This window comes from Macaca nemestrina, chromosome 20, assembly GCF_043159975.1.
Source record: "Macaca nemestrina isolate mMacNem1 chromosome 20, mMacNem.hap1, whole genome shotgun sequence".
NCBI lineage: Eukaryota > Metazoa > Chordata > Mammalia > Primates > Cercopithecidae > Macaca > Macaca nemestrina.
The window spans coordinates 46,282,794-46,304,426 of NC_092144.1; the positions used below are offsets into that span (position 1 = coordinate 46,282,794).

General features: G+C 42.9%; 1 protein-coding gene and 1 pseudogene across 5 annotated transcripts in view; one reads left to right on the forward strand and one right to left on the reverse strand.

Annotated features, from left to right (window-relative positions):
- LOC105495445 (zinc finger protein 568-like) overlaps positions 1–21,633 on the forward strand; it is a 70,646-nt gene that overhangs the window by 33,317 nt on the left and 15,696 nt on the right. For 2 of the 5 annotated variants that reach the window (XM_071086487.1, XM_071086489.1), the window contains exon 2: positions 4,344–4,391. In XM_071086487.1, coding sequence (XP_070942588.1) covers positions 4,383–4,391 — 9 coding nt within the window. In that variant the 5' untranslated portion in view covers positions 4,344–4,382. Of the gene's footprint in view, positions 1–3,088; positions 3,654–3,961; positions 4,031–4,343; positions 4,392–6,180; positions 6,303–21,633 lie in introns of those variants that run through there. The other 3 variants (XM_071086488.1, XM_011765015.2, XM_071086490.1) reach the window with 3 other exon arrangements.
- LOC139360233 (transmembrane protein 47 pseudogene) lies at positions 11,039–11,810 on the reverse strand (annotated as a pseudogene).

Sequence of the window (21,633 nt, forward strand, 5' to 3'; positions counted from 1 at the left end):
TCTTGACCTCAAATGATCTGCCCGCCTCGGTCTCCCAAAGTGCTGGGATTACAGGCATGAGCCACGATGCCCAGCCTCCATCACAAGATTCTTAGTTGAAGCATATCTGCTGCAGAGCCTCTTTTGCCATGTTAGATATATTCACAGGTTCTGGGGATTAGGATTTGAACATCTTGGATCATTATTCTACCACTTCATCTTATTGGCATCATTCGTGAATTTCTTTTTCCTCTCAATCCTTTGACATACTGTATACATTTTATACATTATTGAAATCAGCCTTTTATTTGAAACTTTTGTGTCAGTAACCACAAATGATAATACTCTTCTTTTGGCCTGTCTTTATTTCTTTTCTTTTCTTTTTCTTTTTCTTTTTTTTCTTTTTTTTTTTTTTTTTGAGACAGTCTCGTTCTGTTGCCCAGGCTGGAGTGCAGTGGCGCAATCTTGGCTCACTGCAACCTCTGCCTCTGGGTTCAAGTGATCCTCCAGCCTCAGCCTCCCCAGTAGCCGGAAATACAGGTGTGCACCACCACACCCAGCTAATTTTTGTAGAAAGGGGGTTTTGCCATGTTGTCCAGGCTGGTCTGAAACTCCGAGCCTCAAGTGATCCTCCCACCTCGGTCTCCCAAACTGCTGAGATTACAGGCATGAGCCACCATGCCCAGCCATGTCTTTAATAAATTTTATGCCACTTAGACAAAAATTCATTGGATAGCATATGTAAATTAGATATAAATAGAATAATATTAGTTCAAAAATTAGCTAAAATTCAGCTACAACCACCTAGGTATGGTACCTTTTCAATTGTACATACTTTAAAGTATCTTAAATACTGTTCAGATTTTCTACTTCTTAGTAGAAATCAGTGATTTAAATTTCATTAGAAAATCTACAATTTCCTTTACCATGGTTATAGAGTTGTACATAACAGCCTCAAAATTCTTTTAAAGTTGGGACTGGGCACGGTGGCTCACTCCTGTAATCCCAGCACTTTGGGAGGCCAAGGGGGGCAGATCACCTGAGGTCGAGAGTTTGACACCAGCCTGGCCAACATGATGAAACCTCGTCTCTACTAAAAATACAAAAATCAGTCAGTTGTGGTGGCAGGCACCTGTAATCCCAGTTACTTGGGAGGCTGAAGCAGGAGAATCACTTGAACCTGGGAGGCAGAGGTTGCAGTGAGCTGAGATGGCATCACTGCGCCCCAGCCTGGGCAACAAGAGCAAAACTCCGTCTCCAAAAAAAAAAAAAATCTTTTAAACTCTATGGTTTTTTTTTGGTTTTGTTTTGCTTTTTGTTTTTTGTGCATTTCTAATGTTTTTGCTTTATTTTGCTCTTGTTTATCAGTCTTGTGTTTAGTTTATCTTTTAGTACTAAACTGTGGATTTTTAAATTTTGGTCCAGTATTTTGTTTTCTAGTTTGTAAACTAGAAATCCTTAAGAATTTTTTTTTAATGAAATGTTATAAGTAATGTTTCACAAGAAAGAAACTATAATGGCCAAAAATATAAGGGACTACTTTTTAACTGAAAAGAAAAAAAGTCACAATTACACGTCGTAGAAATTAACTACTGTTAACAATTAACTTTACAGCTATTATTGCCCAAGTGCCTATGTAGTCTCGTTCTATTGCCAGGCTGGAATGCACCTCCCCAGTAGTTGGGACTACAGGTGTGCGCCACCACGCTGGTTTAATTTTCATATTTTTAGGAGAGACGAGGTTTCACCATGTTGGCCAGGATGGTCTCAATCTCCTGACCTCGTGATCTGCCCGCCTTGGCGTCCCAAAGTGCTGGGATTACAGGCGTGAACCACTGCGCCCAACCTATTTATAACTCTTTTTTTTTTTTGAGACTAAGTCTCGTTCTGTCGCCAGGCTGGAGTGCGGTGGCACAGTCTCGGCTCACTGCAACCTCCGCCTCCCAGGTTCAAGCTATTCTCCTGCTTCAGCCTCCTGAGTAGCTGAGACTACAGGTACATGCCACCACACCCGGCTAATTTTTGTATTTTTAGTAGAGACAGGGTTTCACCATGTTGGCCAGGATGCTCTCGATCTCTTGACCTTGTGATCCACCCTCCTCGGCCTCCCAAAGTGCTGGGATTACAGGCATGAGCCACCGCGCCAGGCCTGTAACATTTTAAAATATAGTATACATGGTTTATTTTAGTTACACTTTTCCACGTCCTAAAGTATTTCTCGAACGTACTTCTGTCATTAAATATTCATCTGCAACTTAATCCTAAAATAATGACGTTGCAGCCCATTACATTGGTTTTCTTTTATTTCCACTGCAGACCCAAGTATCCCTCATCCTCCTCCAGTCCCTTCGGCATCCTGAGCCTGTGACTGCCCCGCTTCAGTCTTTCCTAGGCCACATCCCCAAACCGCTAGGCCAGGTCGTTTCCCTGACGCCCTCCAGGCCAGCCTGTGGCCCGGCCCGAGCAGACATTAGTGACTTAAATGCTGAGATGCCAGAAGACCTGGGCTGGGGAATGAATTCCCAGCCCAAACTTAGCCACCCGTCTTTATCGGGATTGTGACCCAGGTCATGGAAGCCCCAGGCCCGGGCCGACTCCTAATTCGTGGCATGGCCAGGAGTCGCCCTCTTCTGATCCACCCCAAAGCGCGGCTCCCTGTGGAGGGAACCCTGGGTGGTCTGCTCCCTGGCTTTTCACTGCACTTCTGAGAGGCCTCTGGGCACACACACAAACCCCACTCCCTGACCCTCCGTTTGGGGCAAGGGCGGCTGCAGCCGGGTTAACTTCGCCGACTCTGGAAGCCCTAGCGGCGGGCCGGGCCGCCCCTTCCCGCGTTTGCGGCTACATTTTTCTGAAGCCTCCACGGCCCCACAGCCTTTTTCTAGCCGTCAGCGGCCACCTATTGCTGCCTGGGCCTGTGTATTTGCCCAGGTCCTTGGAGGGTGCTCTGGCGCGGCTGGGCAGTCTGGCCTTGGCTTCACTGGAGGCGGGGAACTGGACATGACGGTGAGTGCCAGTGACCGTAGTGCGGTCCAGGCCCCTGGTGGCGCACCCACCTCTGGACTACATTTCCCAGGGGGCCCCGCGGCCCAACCACTTCCGGCCGAAGGGGGCTAGTCCGCGTGACCTGGAGGGGGTTGGAACGCAAAGGGCTGGAACGTCCCGGGCTGCGGAGCTCCTTGGGTTGGGATGAACTTGTTCAGAGCTGAGTGCTAGCACGCCGAAGGGGGCGGTGAGGCGTCCCGGCGCGGGACTGGGGTTGTCTGGAGTTTAAAAGTCATGTGGCTCTCGGAGATGTGCGGACTGCATGCCCGGGCTTCACCGCTAAGGGAGCTCAGGGCTGTGCGATGGGGAAGGAAGGGAGTGTCGGGGCAGTGCAGTCGGGATGGGAGGAGAGTGTCAGGGCTACTGGCCCCCAGGTCGGGAGAGGGCAGTGTGGGGCCGCGCGACTGCAAGGAGTGAGTGTGGTGTGAGGCTGGCGCAGGAGCGGGCTGGGAATGTTAGGAGGTCTGGGGTATCGCGGCCCTGCGTCCTCTTGGCTGGACTAAAAGACTGCAGTTCTCCCCGGACCTGGATTGTGCGCCCAGCGACAGGTGCTTGGCGATCTGTGCTCGATGTGCCCGCTGGGCTGTGGTGGGAGCCCTGTCTGCACGGGATTCTGTGTGGCTGAGCATGTAAGTGTGAGCGTGTGCGCGGGCGAGCCCCATGGTGCCGGGTTGTCGACCCCATCTTTGGGAGGCCTGGGAGGGGGCGGGACACCCTCGCTATACATTCTGGGGATATGCTGGGCGGGGTCGGCCCAGTGGATGGGTCCTGGCCTTCTACCCAAACTCCAACTGCAACTGCTAAGTAGGTAGTCAATCTCTGTGAATGGCCTTCCCGCCAGCGGGTCTATCTCTAGTGTGTGTTGAGGGTGGAAATGGTTCTAGGGTTTGGGGTTAGGGAGTTCCTGCTATATCCACTTCTCTGTTCTTTCACCCAGTAGCCACCAGGGATCTAGGCCCATAAAGGTGACCCCAGCCTAAAGGACAGGAGTTTGAGACCCTGACAGGTGGGTCCACTTAAGCTGTGTCTTGGCGCCACACACTTTTGGGTTCAGTGTAAGACGCTAGGCCTGAAAGTTTCCCAAGTTAGTCTCTTAGGGAGGAAGAAGGCTACGGTCTAGGGGGGCCCTCCCAGGACTCCTGTCTGGGCCGCTAAGGTCACCTGCACTTCATTGTGAGGATGACAGAGGGCGGTGGGGTTGCAGCTTCTTTGGTCTCCCTTTCAGTGCCTGGGGTGGGGTAGGAGTTTGGCCTCCCGAGAGGTTCAGGGAGGGATTGTTGTCTTACGGCTTCTTAATGTTTTCCCACATCTTTCTTTAGGAATCCAGAAGAGGAGAGAACTGCCGTGCATCTGAAGTGATGGCAGAGGTAAGTTGCATTTGACATTTTCTTCTTGGAAAGGACTTATTGGTTTTCAGGACAGTGTCCTATTTCAGAAATTTATCTAAAAGATTTACATTCATGATTTGAAGAAAGGGGAAGAGGGGAGGAAACTGCATTTATGGAGCATTTTCCTAAAGCAGCCCAGGGCTATTTTGCAAACATTGTCTCATCTGATATAGAATTTCCACTTCCCTGGATTTTATTCATGCTCACAACAGTGTTGACAGAGAACATGCCTCAGTGATTTGGCAGGGAAATTGAAGAACAGAATTAGCTTTTTCAGTCTCACTAATTTCTACATTATCCCCTCCATGGTCATATGCAATATGCAATAGGCTTTGCTTATCTTTTTTTTTTTTTTTTTTTTTTTTTTGAGACAGAGTCTCGTTCTGTTGCCTAGGCTGGAGTGCAGTGGCGTGATCTCGGCTCACTGCGACTTCCGCCTCCTGGGTTGAAGTGATTCTCCTGCCTCAGCCTCCCGAGTTGCTGAGATTACAGGCACATGCCACCACGCCCAGCTGATTTTTGTATTTTTAGTAGAGATGGGGTTTCGCCATATTGCCCAGGCTGATCTCGAACTCCTTAGCTCAGGTAATCCACCCGCCTCGGCCTCCCAAAGTGCTGGGATTACAGGTGAGAGCCATCTTGCCTGGCCTGCTTATCGATTTCTTTCTTTCTTTTTCTTTTTTTTTTTTAAGATCGAGTCTCCTCTGTCGCCTAGGCTGGAGTGCAATGGTGCAATCTCGGCTCACTGCAACCTCCGCCTCCTGGGTTCAAGCGATTCTCCTGCCTCAGCCTCCTGAGTAGCTGGGATTACAGGTGCATGCCACCACGCCTGGCTAATTTTTTGTATTTTTAGTGGAGACGGGGTTTCGCTGTGTTGGCCAGGATGGTCTCAATCTCCTCACCTCGTGATCCGCCCGCCTTGGCCTCCCAACGGAATCTTGCTCTGTCGCCAGGCAGGAGTGCAGCGGCACTATCTCAGCTCACTGCAACCTCCGCCTCCCAGGTTCAAGCGATTCTTCTGCCTCAGCCTTCCGAGTAGCTGGAACTATAGGCACACGCCACAACACCCAGCTAATTTTTGTATTTTTAGTAGAGACAGGGTTTCACCATGTTGGCCAGGATAGTCTCAATCTCTTGACTTCGTGATCTGCCTGCCTTGGCCTCCCAAAGTGTTAGGATTACAGGCATGAGACACCGCGCCAAGCCTTTTTTTTTTTTTTTTTTTTTTTTGAGACAGAGTCTTGTTCTCTCGCCCAGGCTGGAGTGCAGTGGTATGCTCTGCGCTCACTACAACCCCCGCCTCCCTGGTTCAAGCAATTCTTCTGCCTCAGCCTCCTGAGTAGCTGGGACTACAGGCATGCATCACCATGCCCAGCTAATTTTTGTATTTTTAGTAGAGACGGGGGTTTCACCATGTTGGTCAGGCTGGTCTCCTACTCCTGACCTTGTGATTTCCCCGCCTCGGCCTCCCAAAGTGCTGGAATTACACGCGTAAGCCACCATGCCTGGCCTCAATTTCTTATAGCCTGGAATGCCTACCTGTCCACTTTATCTCCAGATAGTTTTTCCTCAAGATAGAAATAACCTGAATGCCCTCTTATGATTAAAGTGATATACAATTTTTGCAAAAGTTCGAAAACTTGAGGGAGTCACGAAGAAAGTTTAAGTCACCTATCCATGGTGCCACCATCCAGATCGTCACTATTAATGTTTTCAAATTATTTTGTCTGCTTGTATGTGTGGTCATGTGATTTTTTGTTTTTTTCAGAGTGGGTTCATACTACTAATAGAAGTAGCTAACTTATTGAGCATGCACTTTGAGCCACTTATAGTTGGACGTTCTTTACAGATGTGATCTTGTTTAATCCATGTAACAACCCTATTAGACAGGTATGACTATATTTCATTAATTCTCTGATGCACTTTTTTCCACATTTTAACCTCTCTGAAATCAAAATGGGCTTTACAAAAATTCTTGGCAAGTCATAGTTTCACTGATGGCATTTTTTTTTCTTTCCTAGTATATAAAGTTATAAGGGCCTTGTAATCAGTGACATCTCAGACTCGATGAAATAGAGTATTATTCTAAGTTGACTACTGAGGAAATCAGGTCACTCGCCTCAAAGTTACACAGTTAAAAATGGTAGAGCTGGCCAGGCGCAGTGGCTCATGCCTGTAATCCCAGCACTTTGGGAGGCCAAGGCAGGTGGATCACCTGAGGTCGGGAGTTCAAGATCAGCCTGACCAACATGGAGAAACCCCATCTCTACTAAAAATACAAAATTAGTGGTGGTGTATGCCTGTAATCCCAGCTACTCCAGAGGCTGAGGCAGGAGAATCGGTTGAACCTGGGAGGTGGAGGTTGCGGTGAGCCAAGATTGTGCCATTGCACTCCAGCCTGGGCAACAAGAGCAAAACTCCGTCAAAAAAAAAAAAAAAAAAAATGGTAGAGCTGGGATTTCGAAATCACCTACTGACTTCCTTTGCCCACTTGTCAAAGAATGCTATCTTTTTAAATTTATTTTAAGCATTTCATATGTTCAGCATATTTTCTTTTTGTCATTTATAAGTTGTTTTAGAAATATTTTTTCACAGTTAATCTATTTTGTGTGCTTTTAGATTCATCTAGTTTTCAGAAATGTATTCAGATAAATCAACTCTTTTCTTAAATTTTTTTCCCTTTATGCTATGCCGGATGGTCTGTCTTAACACAAAAATAGAATAGTTACTTTTTGGCCAGGCACGGTGGCTCAAGCCAGTAATCCCAACACTTTGGGAGGCCGAGACGGGTGGATCACGAGGTCAGGAGATCGAGACCATCCTGGCTAATACGGTGAAACCCCATCTCTACTAAAAAATACAAAAAATTAGCTGGGCGAGGTGGCGGGCGCCTGTAGTCTCAGTTACTCAGGAGGCTGAGGCAGGAGAATGGCGTAAACCCAGGAGGCGGAGCTTGCAGTGAGCTGAGATCCGGCCACTGCACTCCAGCTTGGGCAACAGAGCGAGAGACTCCGTCGCAAAAAAAAAAAAAAAAAAAAAAGAATAGTTACTTTTATATTTTCCTAAAATACTTTGTCTTTTATCCAAACAATCTAGTCTTCAAGGTATCTCCTGTGATAATCTGACCAGAGAATGTTGGCTATAAAATTCCAAATTTGGAGTGTTTAGATTTTTTTTTTTTTTTTTTTTTTTGCATAAACAGCATGAAGTATATTTTATTTTATTTATTTATTTATTTATTTATTTATTTTTTATTTTTTATTTTTTTGAGACTGAGTCTGGCTCTGTCGCCCAGGCTGGAGTGCAGTGGCCGGATCTCAGCTCACTGCAAGCTCTGCCTCCCGGGTTTACGCCATTCTCCTGCCTCAGCCTCCGGAGTAGCTGGGACCACAGGCGCCCACCACCTCGCCCGGCTAGTTTTTTGTATTTTTTAGTAGAGACGGGGTTTCACCGTGTTAGCCAGGATGGTCTCGATCTCCTGACCTTGTGATCCGCCCGTCTCAGCCTCCCAAAGTGCTGGGATTACAGGCTTGAGCCACCGTGCCCGGCTGTATATTTTATTTTTTAAGACAGATGAAATTTCTAGGCACAGTTTTAGGCATTAAAGAGGACACAGAGGCATAGGTTAGAGTGCGCTGCTCTGTACAAAAATACAGTCTGAATAAATTACATTGCTAGCCATGCAATTAGACGTCACTTACCAGTCAGTTCATTGCATGTTTAGTAATATACAGGTACATGCTAATCCATATATATCATTTATATTCACACACATAAGTCTCTCTATATTTATGTCTTTAAAATTTACATGTTGAACTTACAAAAAGCTAAATAATTGTGCAAGAAATTGGAATAACTAGCCCTGCTGAGTATTTTATGCTATATGTGTGAGTATATATGTGTGTGTATACCTATATCTATAGATATAGCTCTATATCCATAGATATCTAACAGTGGGTTTGTGGCTAACAATTCTGCTTAAGAACACATCAAACAAACCTAAAGCTGCAAAGACATAATGTTAATGTAGGTGAAAATTTCACTTGTGTTTATTCTGATAGACAAAATTGTAATTCAGATGAGAAGCAACAATTTTCATGTTGTACTGAGATTGTTAGTAATGAAACACTTCCAAATATCAGTGATGGTAGAAATATAGCATAGGGCTCTTTGCTGGGAAGGGAAAAAAGTCACATAAGAAATCTAGTTTTCAGTAAACTGCAAATATGTGTGCCTCAACCTATAACATATCCTGTCACTTTGAGCTTGTCATATTGACAGAGAATGAAAACTTGATAAGACTCAAGATGTGATACTGGTTTAGCCGGGCGCGGTGGCTCACACCTGTAATCCCAGCACTTTGGGAGGCTGAGGCGGGCGGATCACAAGGTCAGGAGATCGAGACCACGGTGAAACCCCGTCTCTACTAGAAATACAAAAAAAAAAAAAAATTAGCCGGGCGCGGTGGCGGGCACCTGTAGTCCCAGCTACTCAGGAGGCTGAGGCAGGAGAATGGCGGGAACCCGGGAGGCGGAGCTTGCCGTGAGCGGAGATCGCGCCACTGCACTCCAACCAGGGGGACAGAGCGAGACTCCGTCTCAAAAAATAAATAAATAAATAAATAAATAAGATGTGATACTGGTTTAACAGGACACTGCATCCTCTAGTAGGACCAAGAGAAGTGACTCATTAGTGTCAGCACCAAACTACTATTCTTTCATTATTCAGGAATAAAGAGATCTCAGAACAGAGAATGTTTAGTTGCTGAAATCCCTATCCAAATATTGTATTTCTCATGCTGCTCTGACAATATGCAATTAACTGCAAGACAGTCTGCCCCACATTTTACTATTTCTCAAAAACTTGCTTCAAAAGACTCTATAATATTATCTTTCTGGAAAATTTCCACTCATAATTTCTAATGATTCTTTACAGAATCGTATATTTTTATAAAGGTTTCTGTCTATGATGTATTTATTCGCTTTTGTCTATCATTGCTAAAGTAAGACTAAACCTGGTACTTCATATTTGTGATTTTATAGAAAAGTCATAAGTGTGTTTTTTAGCATTTGGATAATAAAGTAGGTTTTTTTTGTTTTTTTTTTTGGCTGTTGTTTTTGGCAACCATTCTTAAGACTAGCTGAAAGTAGAACTGTGCTTTGGGAGGTAAAACAAATTATTAAATACTATCGATGTGGTCCTGCTCTTAACAGATTTTGCAATACAGTAACACATAGCTACTTTTTAAGTAATTTTTCTAATGTTTCTTTCTGCAAGAGGGCCAAAACCAGAACATACTGTTTTAGTGTCTTTGTTAACAAAAATAATTATTTATAACTTTTATATTAGACCTGTATATTTGATATAAAAATATGTTTATAATTAAGCTATCCAAATTTGTATATGAAACAGAATTAACACAAGTTTGCAGCATGAGATTAGTTGCACACTTATTCCCTATTATTAATACTTCCTTCCATTGAACAGTCAGTAAGTAATTCCCTTAACATAAATCCACCCTAAGTGTGTGCACAAATCGGTTAGCCCATCAATTAACTTCAGAGGACCAGGTGATAACCAGATGAATTCTACTCCTCTACTGAGACATTTAGATATTTATATAAATCTATCGCTATTCCTTTTTTTAAAAAATGAAGACATTTAAAATACTTGCAAAAAAAAATAGCCTTCTATTTTAACGAATTTTACACAAAATGATCATCCTAATTGCTATTCTTCTTTCAACTACAGTGCTTACAGAGAATCATTAATTTTCAGATTAACACCATTTCAATTTTTATTCTTAGGCAACTCTATTAACACTTTCCAGTGAAACAGTAAAGAACATAGAGCAAAAGCTTTAAGGTACCATACTTTTGTATGGTAAATAAGTATGAACAGTCTAAGCCTCTTAACAATGCATACAAGGTTAGTGTTCAAACCACTTCACTAGAGTAAATATTAATTTTATGTGTAATAGGCAATGTATGTGGAGGGTTAAGGAACAACTAATTACCATTTATACTAATGGCTCACCTTCTATAAAAACGTGGAAGCTTGTTACATATGCACACTTGTTTGCTGCAATGTTTGGCAAATGATTTAAAGGGTACAAAAGCAACTCATGCAGATTTCTTTCTGTTTGCCCCAGGAAAAACAGAGATCTTCAATTTTTCCCCAGTCTAGGTAGGGCTGAGGCACCAATTTCTAACCACATAATGAGAAGCACATGTCTCCAAGTCTTGACTCTCCTCCCAGGGAGATGCTGATTGCCAAAGCATAACCTCCCATTAAAAAGAAGTATTCTTGAAGGTGGAATGTGTACCATTAACCAGTTACATTCACAAACTCCCATTAGATGCTGAAGGGCAGTTCATTTTTCAAGGGCTCATTCAAGCAAACAACCAACAGCCAATGTAGTCATTGGGTAGGATAAGCAGGCAGTAAGGGCTCTAACAGTGGAATCCTTGTCAGCACAAAGGAACTTCTAAATGTTGCTTATGCCAACTGCTCCCCTGCAGGCACTAGGAGACTGAGGCAAATCTCATTCCAACTAGTTTCTCACAATAGTTGCTGTCATACAGACCCTTCATTTGTCAAGAAAAACGATATGAACATATTGGAAGTTTGCAGCATTTGCCTGTCTAATCAGCTCTCTTAGTTTGTGCAGATTTCTAAAATGGATGTAAAAGCTGGTTATGATGTTGACAGCCAAAAGGCAAAAAAGATTAAATCAACTGAGCAAACTGCTTGATGCTCCACAAGTGTTTTAGAAAATAGAAAGTTAGAAAAGATGCAGACGTAATCCTTTTGTTGGATGGTGGTGGTTATTTTTACTTTGAGACTATTGGTTCTAGTAGTAGTCTTCATAGTTCTTAGGGTTCAGGCAATAAAGGATGGCACCCCCAAACGAAAATATAGTTGCACCCCAGGCCAGGCCATAACCCCAGTTGAACTCATGGTACATTTTCAAGCTCACAGTTTCAATGAACTTGATTGGGTAAAGGACCAGGCTGCAAACCTGTAAAACAACTGCTGCAAAAAGCATGACTGCAACAGGTCTATAGAAACGCGCCTTCAAGACCCCACGCAGATAGAAATCAAACCCACCAGGAATGCAATGAGAATGATGGCAGCACCGCCCAGGAGTAAAGCCAGAGTAGCAATCTGCCAATCGCTGCTGAGCATGGACTCGCAGTGCCAGATGTCCAAGCTGGCGGGTTTCCGGCAGGACTCCCACACACGGTAGTACTGGTGGTCAGCTGTGACCCAAGCCGGGCTCAGCACCGCCCCCAGGTCCAGACACAGCGCCAGAAAGATGCACACCAGCCCAACCAGCTTCAAGGGGGTCAGTACCGACAGGCGCACCTCCTCCATGCCGCTGCCCACCGAAGCCATTCGTGGGAGCCGCTGTCTACGCCAGGCGGGTCCGGAGAGCCGGGAGCCGGACCTCTCAAGGAGGAAAGCCGCCTAGCCGCCACGCACGGGGACTCGCTCCCTCGGGGCTCTGCGCGCCCCCTGCCGCGCGGCCAAGGTGGGTCTGCGGAGGCGGCCGGCCAGGTGGGGGTCGTCGGCAGCCGCAGCGAAGTCGATTCCACCCTGGACCTTCGCCGCCGGCCCCGCGTCGCGCTCTTTATTTAGATTTTTTATGCGACTTTGAAGTAACATATTTTAAAGAGTGGCATGGTATTTGTAGGATGTGAAATTTAAGGGTTTTTTTTTTTTTTTTTTTTTTTCCGGATATGTCTGGATGTAGCACTTACTTCATTAATTCTGGCCAGTCATCAAGAATTACTTTCACTCTAAGATTAAAGAAACATATTTTCGGCCGGGCGCGGTGGCTCAAGCCTGTAATCCCAGCACTTTGGGAGGCCGAGACGGGCGGATCACGAGGTCAGGAGATCGAGACCATCCTGGCTAACACGGTGAAACCCCGTCTCTACTAAAAAAAAAAAATACAAAAAACTAGCCGGGCGAGGTGGCGGGCGCCTGTAGTCCCAGCTACTCGGGAGGCTGAGGCAGGAGAATGGCGTGAACCCAGGAGGCAGAGCTTGCAGTGAGCTGAGATCCGGCCACTGCACTCCAGCCTGGGGGACAGAGCGAGACTCCGTCTCAAAAAAAAAAAAAAAAAAAAAAAGAAACATATTTTCTATTCTGAATTAATCTGTCTCTTTCTCTTTAACTTTTCTTCAGAATTCTGTAAGAATTTGTTGAGTTTCTCTTCCCATTCCTGTAGAGGCCAAAATCTTCCTAAGATTATCAGAAGATCACCACCCCTCCCCATCCATTTCCTGCACACTGGCGGGAAGGAGGCTTCAGTTCCCCTTGCCCTTCAACCCTTCACTGTCTATTTCTCCCTGTGTCTTCTCTCCTGAAAATATTCATTGCCCTTTGTCCCTGCTAATGGGAGGCTGTGCACTGTGATGAAAGGGTAGAATCTTAGCCCATTTCTGCCATTTGCTAGCTCTGTGACCATGGACTTCCTCATAATTTCAGTTTGGGGAATGTGATGATACTGGAAATTCACCTGCACTTACACTGGCGACCTGGGGTCCCCTAGCTCCTACCTTCTGGTCTCCCCAACATCCAGTGAAGTGCCCAGTGTCATTGCTTCTTTTCTTTTCCTGTTCTGTGAGCTTATGCACTAGGGCCTCACTCCACTGTCTTTTGCCTTGTGGGAGTAGATGCTACATTGAACTAATTGGGCTCCCTGGCTCCACTTTTACTCTTTGCCACTAAGATAGTCCAGTGATGTCACCTTTTAAATTTTGTTCAGTGAATGCCTGTTACTTTCAGGATAAATCTCCAGCTCTTTCACATTCATTGTGTGTTTATTAAAAAGCACATTCTGTATTTAGCAGAGCACAAAGCCTAGCATTGGAGTAAAGTTGTGAGCAAAGATGATGTGTTTAGTCCTGGCAGGTATAACCTGCCATTCAAAACATTTCCTGTCCTGACTCCTATGGAGTTCTCCAACATCACTTCTCTCTACTCCTCCCTCAGAACCCCTCATCAGCTATCTCAGTTAACTTTCTGCTCCTCAGAAACACAGGATGCAATTGGTCTCCATCTTCTGCTCTCTCTATTTGGAGTGCTGTTCAATCTGTTTTCTGCTGGTTGGAATTCTGTTCCTTTTCTAAGTCCCAGTTAATTTTCTACATGTTACGTGAAACTTTCCCCACACCCCTCAACCTAAGTAAGTCACTATTTTCTTACTTCCTATAACAAGATTCTTTTAATGGGAGGCAACATATCCTGCTTAAAAACCCCTCAGTTAATTCTTTTCATCTGTGAGAACAAGTCTAAATGTCTCAGGATCTGATCCTTCTTTTCAGCCTCATCTCTCCACTCCCTTCTGACTTTACCCTAGTGATGTTAAACTACTAGCAGTTCCCAGAATGCACAGTCTATCTCATGCCTCCATTGTACAAGAAACACAAGAAGGGCTTTTATCCATTGCCACCCCTTTCTCTAGGTTCTACGGAACCTAGGTCAAGAACCAGCATCTATGAAGCCTGCGTCAGTCTTGTGATTGCTCTTGGTCTCAATTACTGTATCTCTTATAGTCCTTATCATACTATATTGTAACTGTATTTTTTTTTTTTCGCTCTTGGTGCCCAGGCTGGAGTGCAATGGTGCAATCTCGGCTCACCTCAACCTCCGCCTCCCGGGTTGAAGTGATTCTCCTGCCTCAGCCTCCCAAGTAGCTGAGATTACAGGCATGTGCCACCACGCCCAGCTAATTTTGTATTTTTTAGTAGAGACGGGGTTTCTCCATGTTGGTCAGGCTGGTCTCAAACTCCCGACCTCAGGTGATCCGCCCACTTTGGCCTCCCAAAGTGCTGGGATTACAGGCATAAGCCACCGCGCCTGGCCTGTAACTGTCTTTTTAAAACTGCTTTTATGGCCGGGCGCGGTGGCTCAAGCCTGTAATCCCAGCACTTTGGGAGGCCGAGACGGGCGGATCACGAGGTCAGGAGATCGAGACCATCCTGGCTAACACGGTGAAACCCCGTCTCTACTAAAAAGTACAAAAAACTAGCCGGGCGAGGTGGCGGGCACCTGTAGTCCCAGCTACTCGGGAGGCTGAGCCAGGAGAATGGCGTAAACCCGGGAGGCAGAGCTTGCAGTGAGCAGAGATCCGGCCACCGCACTCCAGCCTGGGTGACAGAGCGAGACTCCGTCTCAAAAAAAAAAAAAACACAAAAAAAACTGCTTTTATTAAATATTGAATAGTAGAACATGTTTAACATATTAAGGGGGACTGAACACCCATGTTAAGAGGTAGAATGCTAATGTTAGAAATCCCATGTGTGCTTTGATCATCCCAATCCAAATCCCCTTCTTTAGCTGTCAGAGATATCTGTTATTCTGAATTTTGTGTTTTGCATTTCCTTGTTTTTCTTTACAGTCTTAACCATACGTGTTTATTTTCCTGTTCTAATTTGATGTCAAGAAATCATACTGTTTAGATTCTTCTGCAACTCTGTTACTTGTCTTCCAACAAGTGTTCAAGAGATTCATTCACCTTGCAAACTTATCCTACTGTATAGCCATCCATTGTATGAATACATTTTTTCATTGATATTGTGTACATTACTCCTGTGAACATTCTTGAACTCCTCTTATTGTATTCTGTGCAAGAATTTCTGTAAATATGTAACTAGAAATGGAATTGCTAGCTCATAGGTTATATGCATTTTCAGCCTTACTAGACATTGCCCATCTGTTTTCTTTTTTTTTTTTTTTTTTTTTTTTTTTTTTTTTTTTTTTTTTTTTTTTTTGAGACGGAGTCTTGCTGTGTCTCCCAGGCTGGAGTGCAGTGGTGTGATCTCGGCTCACTGCAAGCTCCGCCTCCCGGGTTCACGCCATTCTCCCGCCTCAGCCTCCCAAGTAGCTGAGACTACAGGCGCCCACCACCACGCCCGGCTAGTTTTTTTTTTGTATTTTTAGTAGAGACTGGGTTTCACCATGTTAGCCAGGATAGTCTCGATCTCCTGACCTCGTGATCCACCCGCCTCGGCCTCCCAAAGTGCTGGGTGCCCATCTGTTTTCTAAAGTGTTTACTATACTCATTTACTATTCCTTTTACTTCGTGTCCTTACCAACACTTGGTATTATTAAACTTGTAAATCTTTCCACACTTGGGTATGAGTTGATATATATTATTTTGATTTCAAATTTGCATATTTTGGTACTAAATGAGGTTGAGCCCCCCCCCCACCATTTTCATGCTTATTGGCGTTCATGTTTTCTCTTTTCTGAAGTACAATTTTATGTCATTTCTGATTTTTCTATTGATTTTTATATTTCCAGAGTTTTTGTTCCTTTTAATGCTTTGTGTGCATTTCTTAAGTATTGTGGATTGTTGTCCTTGTCAGTTATATGTGCTGTGCATGCTTTCTTACTTTAACCTTTAAATGATGGTAGAAATTCTCAATTTTAATGCCATCATATTTAACGCTATTTTCTTTAATTTATTTACATCTTGTGTATGAAATCTCTCCTCTCCTAAGAGTAAAGATATTCTCCCTGTTTTCTATAAATGATATTATTTTGCCTTTTAAGTCTTCAGTTCACTTGGAATTAATTGTAGGGTATGGTATTTCCATTTGGATAACTAATATCTGAAACATCATTTATTGAAAAGGCAATTTATTGTAAAGGATTAGGCAAACTGCAGGGTCTGAGGGAACAGTCCCTACAAGATGCCATCACTCAGGCACCAGCTACAACTTAAGGGGTTCCCATGACCACTCTCACTTCAGACCAGCTAGCTAGAAATTCAGGTGTTTCCACCACCACCACCCTTAGGTATAATCATGCAGTAGAAAGACTCACAGAACTCACTGAAAGCTGTTATATTCACAGTCACGTTTATAACAGGGAAAGGATACATTGGGTTGTATTAGCCTCCCAGTATTGATGTTTGGCAGTACACCCAGAGTATTGTCAACCAGAGAAGCTCACTCAAGCTTCAGTGCCCAGTTTTTACTGAAGCTTCATTACATAAGCATCATTGATTGAATCATTTTCCATGTGCACGAACTCAGTTTCCAGCGTCTGTCCTCCCTCCTTGCCTGAAAGTCAAGCTGATATCACATGGTTCAAAGTCCCAAGACCGATTACATGGTAGAGGTAGGTGTGGCCAGCCCCAAGCCCTAGTCATCTCATGAGCATAAACTAACAGACATGGTCTTAGGGGCCCACCATAAATAACAAAGACATTCCTATCACTCAGGAAATTCGAAGTGTTTAGAGGTTACTTCCCAAGAGCTAGGACAAAGGCCAGACTTCCTTACTACACAGTCCTCCTTTCTCTGTACTTCAGTGACAGTTGTCATAAATTAAGTTTCCGTATATATATGTTGGTCTATTCTGGGCTTTCCTTTCTAATCTGCCAGTCTGTTTGTCTATTGAAACCATACCGCCTAAAGACTGCATTCTAGTTATGTCTGATACTTGGTAAGTCACATTCCTCTACCATGGTCCTGTTCTCTAGAAAGGTCTTAGCTGTTCCTAGGCTTTGGCTTCATATACATTTTAGAATTGACCGATCAAGTTCTGTAGAAATCCAGCCGGGCTAATGATTTGTAATGCACTACACCTTTGATCAATTTGGGGAAAGTTGACATTTTCACAGTATTGAGTCTTCCTCTGCCTCTAAATAACTCTGCTTATTTGAGTCTTGTGAAATGGTTTTAATAATATTTTATAATTAGAGTCTTACATATCTTTTGTTAATTTTATTTCTAGGTACTTTTATGTTTTGTGGTTTTCTTAGATGACATTAATTTTAGAATATAGGCCGGGTGCTGTGGCTCACACCTGTAACCCCAACACTTAAGGAGACCGAGGCAGGCGACTCACTTAAGCCCAGCAGTTTGAGACCAGCCTGGGCAACATAGCGAGACCCCATCTCTACTATAAATAAAAAATTAGCCAGGCATGATGGTACATGCCTGTAGTCCCAGCTACTTGGTAGGCTGAGGTAGGAGAATCACTCGAGCCCAGGAGGATGAGGCTGCGGTGTGCTATGATTATGCCACTACACTCCAGCCTGGGTGACAGAGTGAGACCCAGTCTCAAAAAAAAAAAGTAAATAAAATAAAATATAATATAATTTTCTCATTGTTTCTGGTATATAGACTTGCCATTGATTTTTTTTTTCTTAAAACTCCCATGACAGATTATTGAAGTTGATTTTGAGATGTTAATTTTATATCCCTCCACCTTGTTTAACTCTTATTTATTCTCACATCTTGTAGATTCTTTTGGATGTGGGGTCATGCAACTTGATCATATCATTGATGAATAAAGACACGTTTTAGTTGTAAATAATTGTCTTCGTCTATTAGTATTGATTTCTTTCTTTCTTTTTTAACCTTATTTTAATTCTTACTTTGCTGCACTGGCTCCACCTCCCAGAACAGTTTTGAATGGTGAATATGGGAACCCTGTCTTATTCACAGTTTTAGATACTTCACTTTTACTTATGTTTGCACTTGGCTTTTTTTTTTGTAGAGGTACTTTATCAGGTTAGGGACATTGCTTTTTTATCGCTAATTTGCTCTTAAGTTTTTATCATGAAGGAATATTGCATTTTTAAAATGCCTTTTCTGCCTCCATTGAAATGATTGGTCGGGCACATGCCTGTAATTCCAGCACTTTGGGAGGCTGAGTTGGGTGGATCACCTGAGGTCAGGAGTTCGAGGCCAGCCTGGCCAACATGGCAAAACCCTGTCTCTACTAAAAATACAACAACAACAAAAATTAGCCAGGCGAGGTGGTGGGCACCTGTAATCTCAGCTATTTGGGAGGCTGAGGCAGGAGAATCGCTTGAACCTTGGAGGCAGAGGTTGCAGTGAGTCAAGATGGCACCATTGTACTCCAGCCTGGGCAACAAGAGCAAACCTCCATCTCAAAAAAAAAAAAGAAAGTAAAAAGAAATGATCCTAAGTGTTTTCTCTTTAATCTGTTAATGTGCCTAATAATTTTAATTTATTTCCAGTATCGTATGCACCTTTTATTGGGAAGAACCTAACTTAGCCATGATGTGTGATAAATTTTTACATATTACTGGATTCAGTTTGCTAATAACTTGCTTAGAATTTTAAATCTGTGGCATGTGTAAGACTGGCCAGTAATTTCAGTTCTTCATAATGTCTTTAATAAGTTACTCTATCCCAGGAGAACTGTGGCCTTGGCCTGTGAACCAAGATTGTTTTCTACATTTTTAAGTGGTTGGGGGAAATGATCAAGAGAATTATATTTTATGACACATGGAAATTGTATGAAATTCAAATTTTAGTGTTCATAAATAAAGCTTTACTGGAACATAACCACATTCATCCATTTATTTATTTATTTATTTTTGAGACGGAGTCTGGCTCTATCGCCCAGGCTGGAGTGCAGTGGCGCGATCTCGGCTCACTGCAACCTCCACCTCCCGGACTCACGCCATTCTCCTGGCTCAGCCTCCCGAGCAGCTGGGACTACAGGCGCCTGCCACCACGCCTGGCTAGTTTTTTTGTATTTTTAGTAGAGATGGGGTTTCACCGTGTTTGCCAGGATGGTCTCGATCTCCTGACCTCGTTATCCGCCCGACTCGGCCTCCCAAAGTGCTGGGATTACAGGCTTGAGCCACCGCGCCCGGCTCACATTAATCCGTTTATATAACATCTATGGCTGCTTCTGTGCTGCATGGCAGAGTTGAGGAGTTGCAGCAGAGATGGTATGTCCCACAGAGCCTAAGATACTTACTATTTGGCCCTTTACAAAAAAAGTTTGCTGACCTCTGGTCTAGCTTCATAAAATATATCAGTTTTCCTTTTCTTTTTCCTATGGTAGGATCTTGGAGTACTCATATTATCAATGGTGTGAGCAAGGCCACTCTTTTCAGATTATTTGTTTATTCCCTTTCTTCTATGCCATTTACTACCCCCATCCTCCCCCTGCCCATGAGGCAGTCGTGTCTTAGTATTGCATCGTTTTCTTAGTATGTATTCATTCATGCAAAACGTTTTTCTCTTGCGTTAAGGTCCAGTGTGGTCAGTTTTTCAAAATCTTCCACATATGATTGAGAAGAATGTTATTTGAATTGAGTGCATTGTTCTATATGCAGCCTTTAGATCAAGGTTAATAATTTTGGTATCTAAATATTCTGTTTTTATTGACTTTTTGTCTGTTGTATCTATCAGTTATTTCTAGTGTTTTGTTAAAATCTGCCATTATGATTAGGGTTTGTCTCTTAGTTTCTATTTCATTTATGCATATGTATATGTATATATAATATGTGTATATTATTTATTATTTAAGCATAAAGTTATCCTTTTCTAACTTTCATCTCTCTGAATATTTATGTTTTGGATGTGTCTCTAATAACCAGCAGAGAGCTGGGCTTTGGTTTTTGACAACTTTGACCAACTTTGTTCTTTAACAAGAGTATTTAGTATATTTACAGTACTTGTAATTACTGATATAATTGAAGGTATCATTTTTGTGCTTTTTATTCTCCCTTTTCTGTATTTCTTATCTTCATTTTATTTTCCCTTCTGTGAGTTTGAAAGTTGTAAGCTATTTGTGTTTATTTAGTAGTTACCTTAGAAATTTTAATACACTTTCTTAACTTACTAGTGTCTAAAACTAAAAAATATTCTTATATTCTTGGTAAATAAGGAAGTAGGATATATTCTAACTAATCAAACAACTTACATTATTATCAGGTATTTTCCTTCTATCTTTTTTTAACCCATAAGAAAATTTTATGTATTGAGTGTTAGCTTAGATTATCCATGTATTTACCACTTTCTTGGTTCACCATTCTTTCTTACATCTCAGGCTCTCCATCTGGGATCACTTTCCTTTAGATGGAATAAACAGTAAATTTCTCTCTGATTTTGGTTTTTTTTTTTTTTTAAATGTCTTTATTTGCCCTCATTTGTGAAAGGTATTCTACCCTCACACTGGGACATTCGCTGTCTTCCGGTTTACATTTTTGTTATTAAATAGTTGATTAAATAGTTGTCTGTCAATCAGCCTTTTTTTTTATGTAGATGATCTACCTTTGTTCCCAAATTGCTTTTCACGTATTCTCTTTGTATTTAGTGCTCTGCAGTTTTGGTCTGATTGTCTAGGCATGAGTTTATTTTTATTTATTCTGTTTAAGACTTACTGGGCTTCCTGAATCTGCTTTTGTCAATTCTGAAAATTTCTTAGCTGTCCTGTCTTCCAATACTGCCATTTTCTTAATTCTCCTTTCTCCTTCTAGAACTTCAGTTAAATATCTATTAAGCTATCTCACATTATCTTCTTAATCTCTCTTCTGTACATCTGCTCATTTGTCTTTTTTTTTTTTTTGAGACGGAGTCTGGCTCTGTTGCCCAGGCTGGAGTGCAGTGGCCGGATCTCGGCTCATTGCAAGCTCCGCCTCCCGGGTCCATGCCATTCTCCTGCCTCAGCCTCCCAAGTAGCTGGGACTACAGACACCCGCCACCATGCCCAGCTAATTTTTTGTATTTTTAGTAGAGACAGGGTTTCACCGTGTTGACCAGGATGGTCTCGATCTCCTGACCTCGTGATCCACCCGCCTTGGCCTTCCAAAGTGCTGGGATTAGAGGCGTGAGCCACCGTGCCTGGCCTCATTTGTCTTTTGTAATTGCATTCTGCATAATCTCTTTTTATACCTTTCAGTACAGTAATTTTTCTCTTCAGAGAGATTTATTCTAGCCATTGTATGATTTAAGTATGTTTTTTGTTTTATGTTTTTATTTCTTTTCCTTTTTTGAAATCCTCTGTCATCTTTATGAAGTTTTCTTATTACATTTCCTCCATTTTAAAAACATGTAATATGCTTGTTTTATAATTTTTGGCATTATCTATATAATATATGAATCTTTTACGGAGGTAATTCCTCTTCCCTCTCAGCATTTTATTAGGGAAATTTTCAAACATAATGAAAAGTTAAAACAATTGCATGAGTGATTTTCCTTTTTGTTCATGGAATTATGCCTCTTTGTATGTTTCTTTCCTTTTTTTTTTTTTTTTTTTAAGACACAGTCTCACTGTGTTACCCAGGCTGGATAACTGATGCAATCTTGGCTCACTACAGCCTCCACCTCCCAGGTTCAAGCGATTCTTGTTTCTCAGCCTCCCGAGTAGCTGGGACAACATGCATGCGCCACCATGCCCGGCTAATTTGTATTTTAAGTAGAGATGGGGT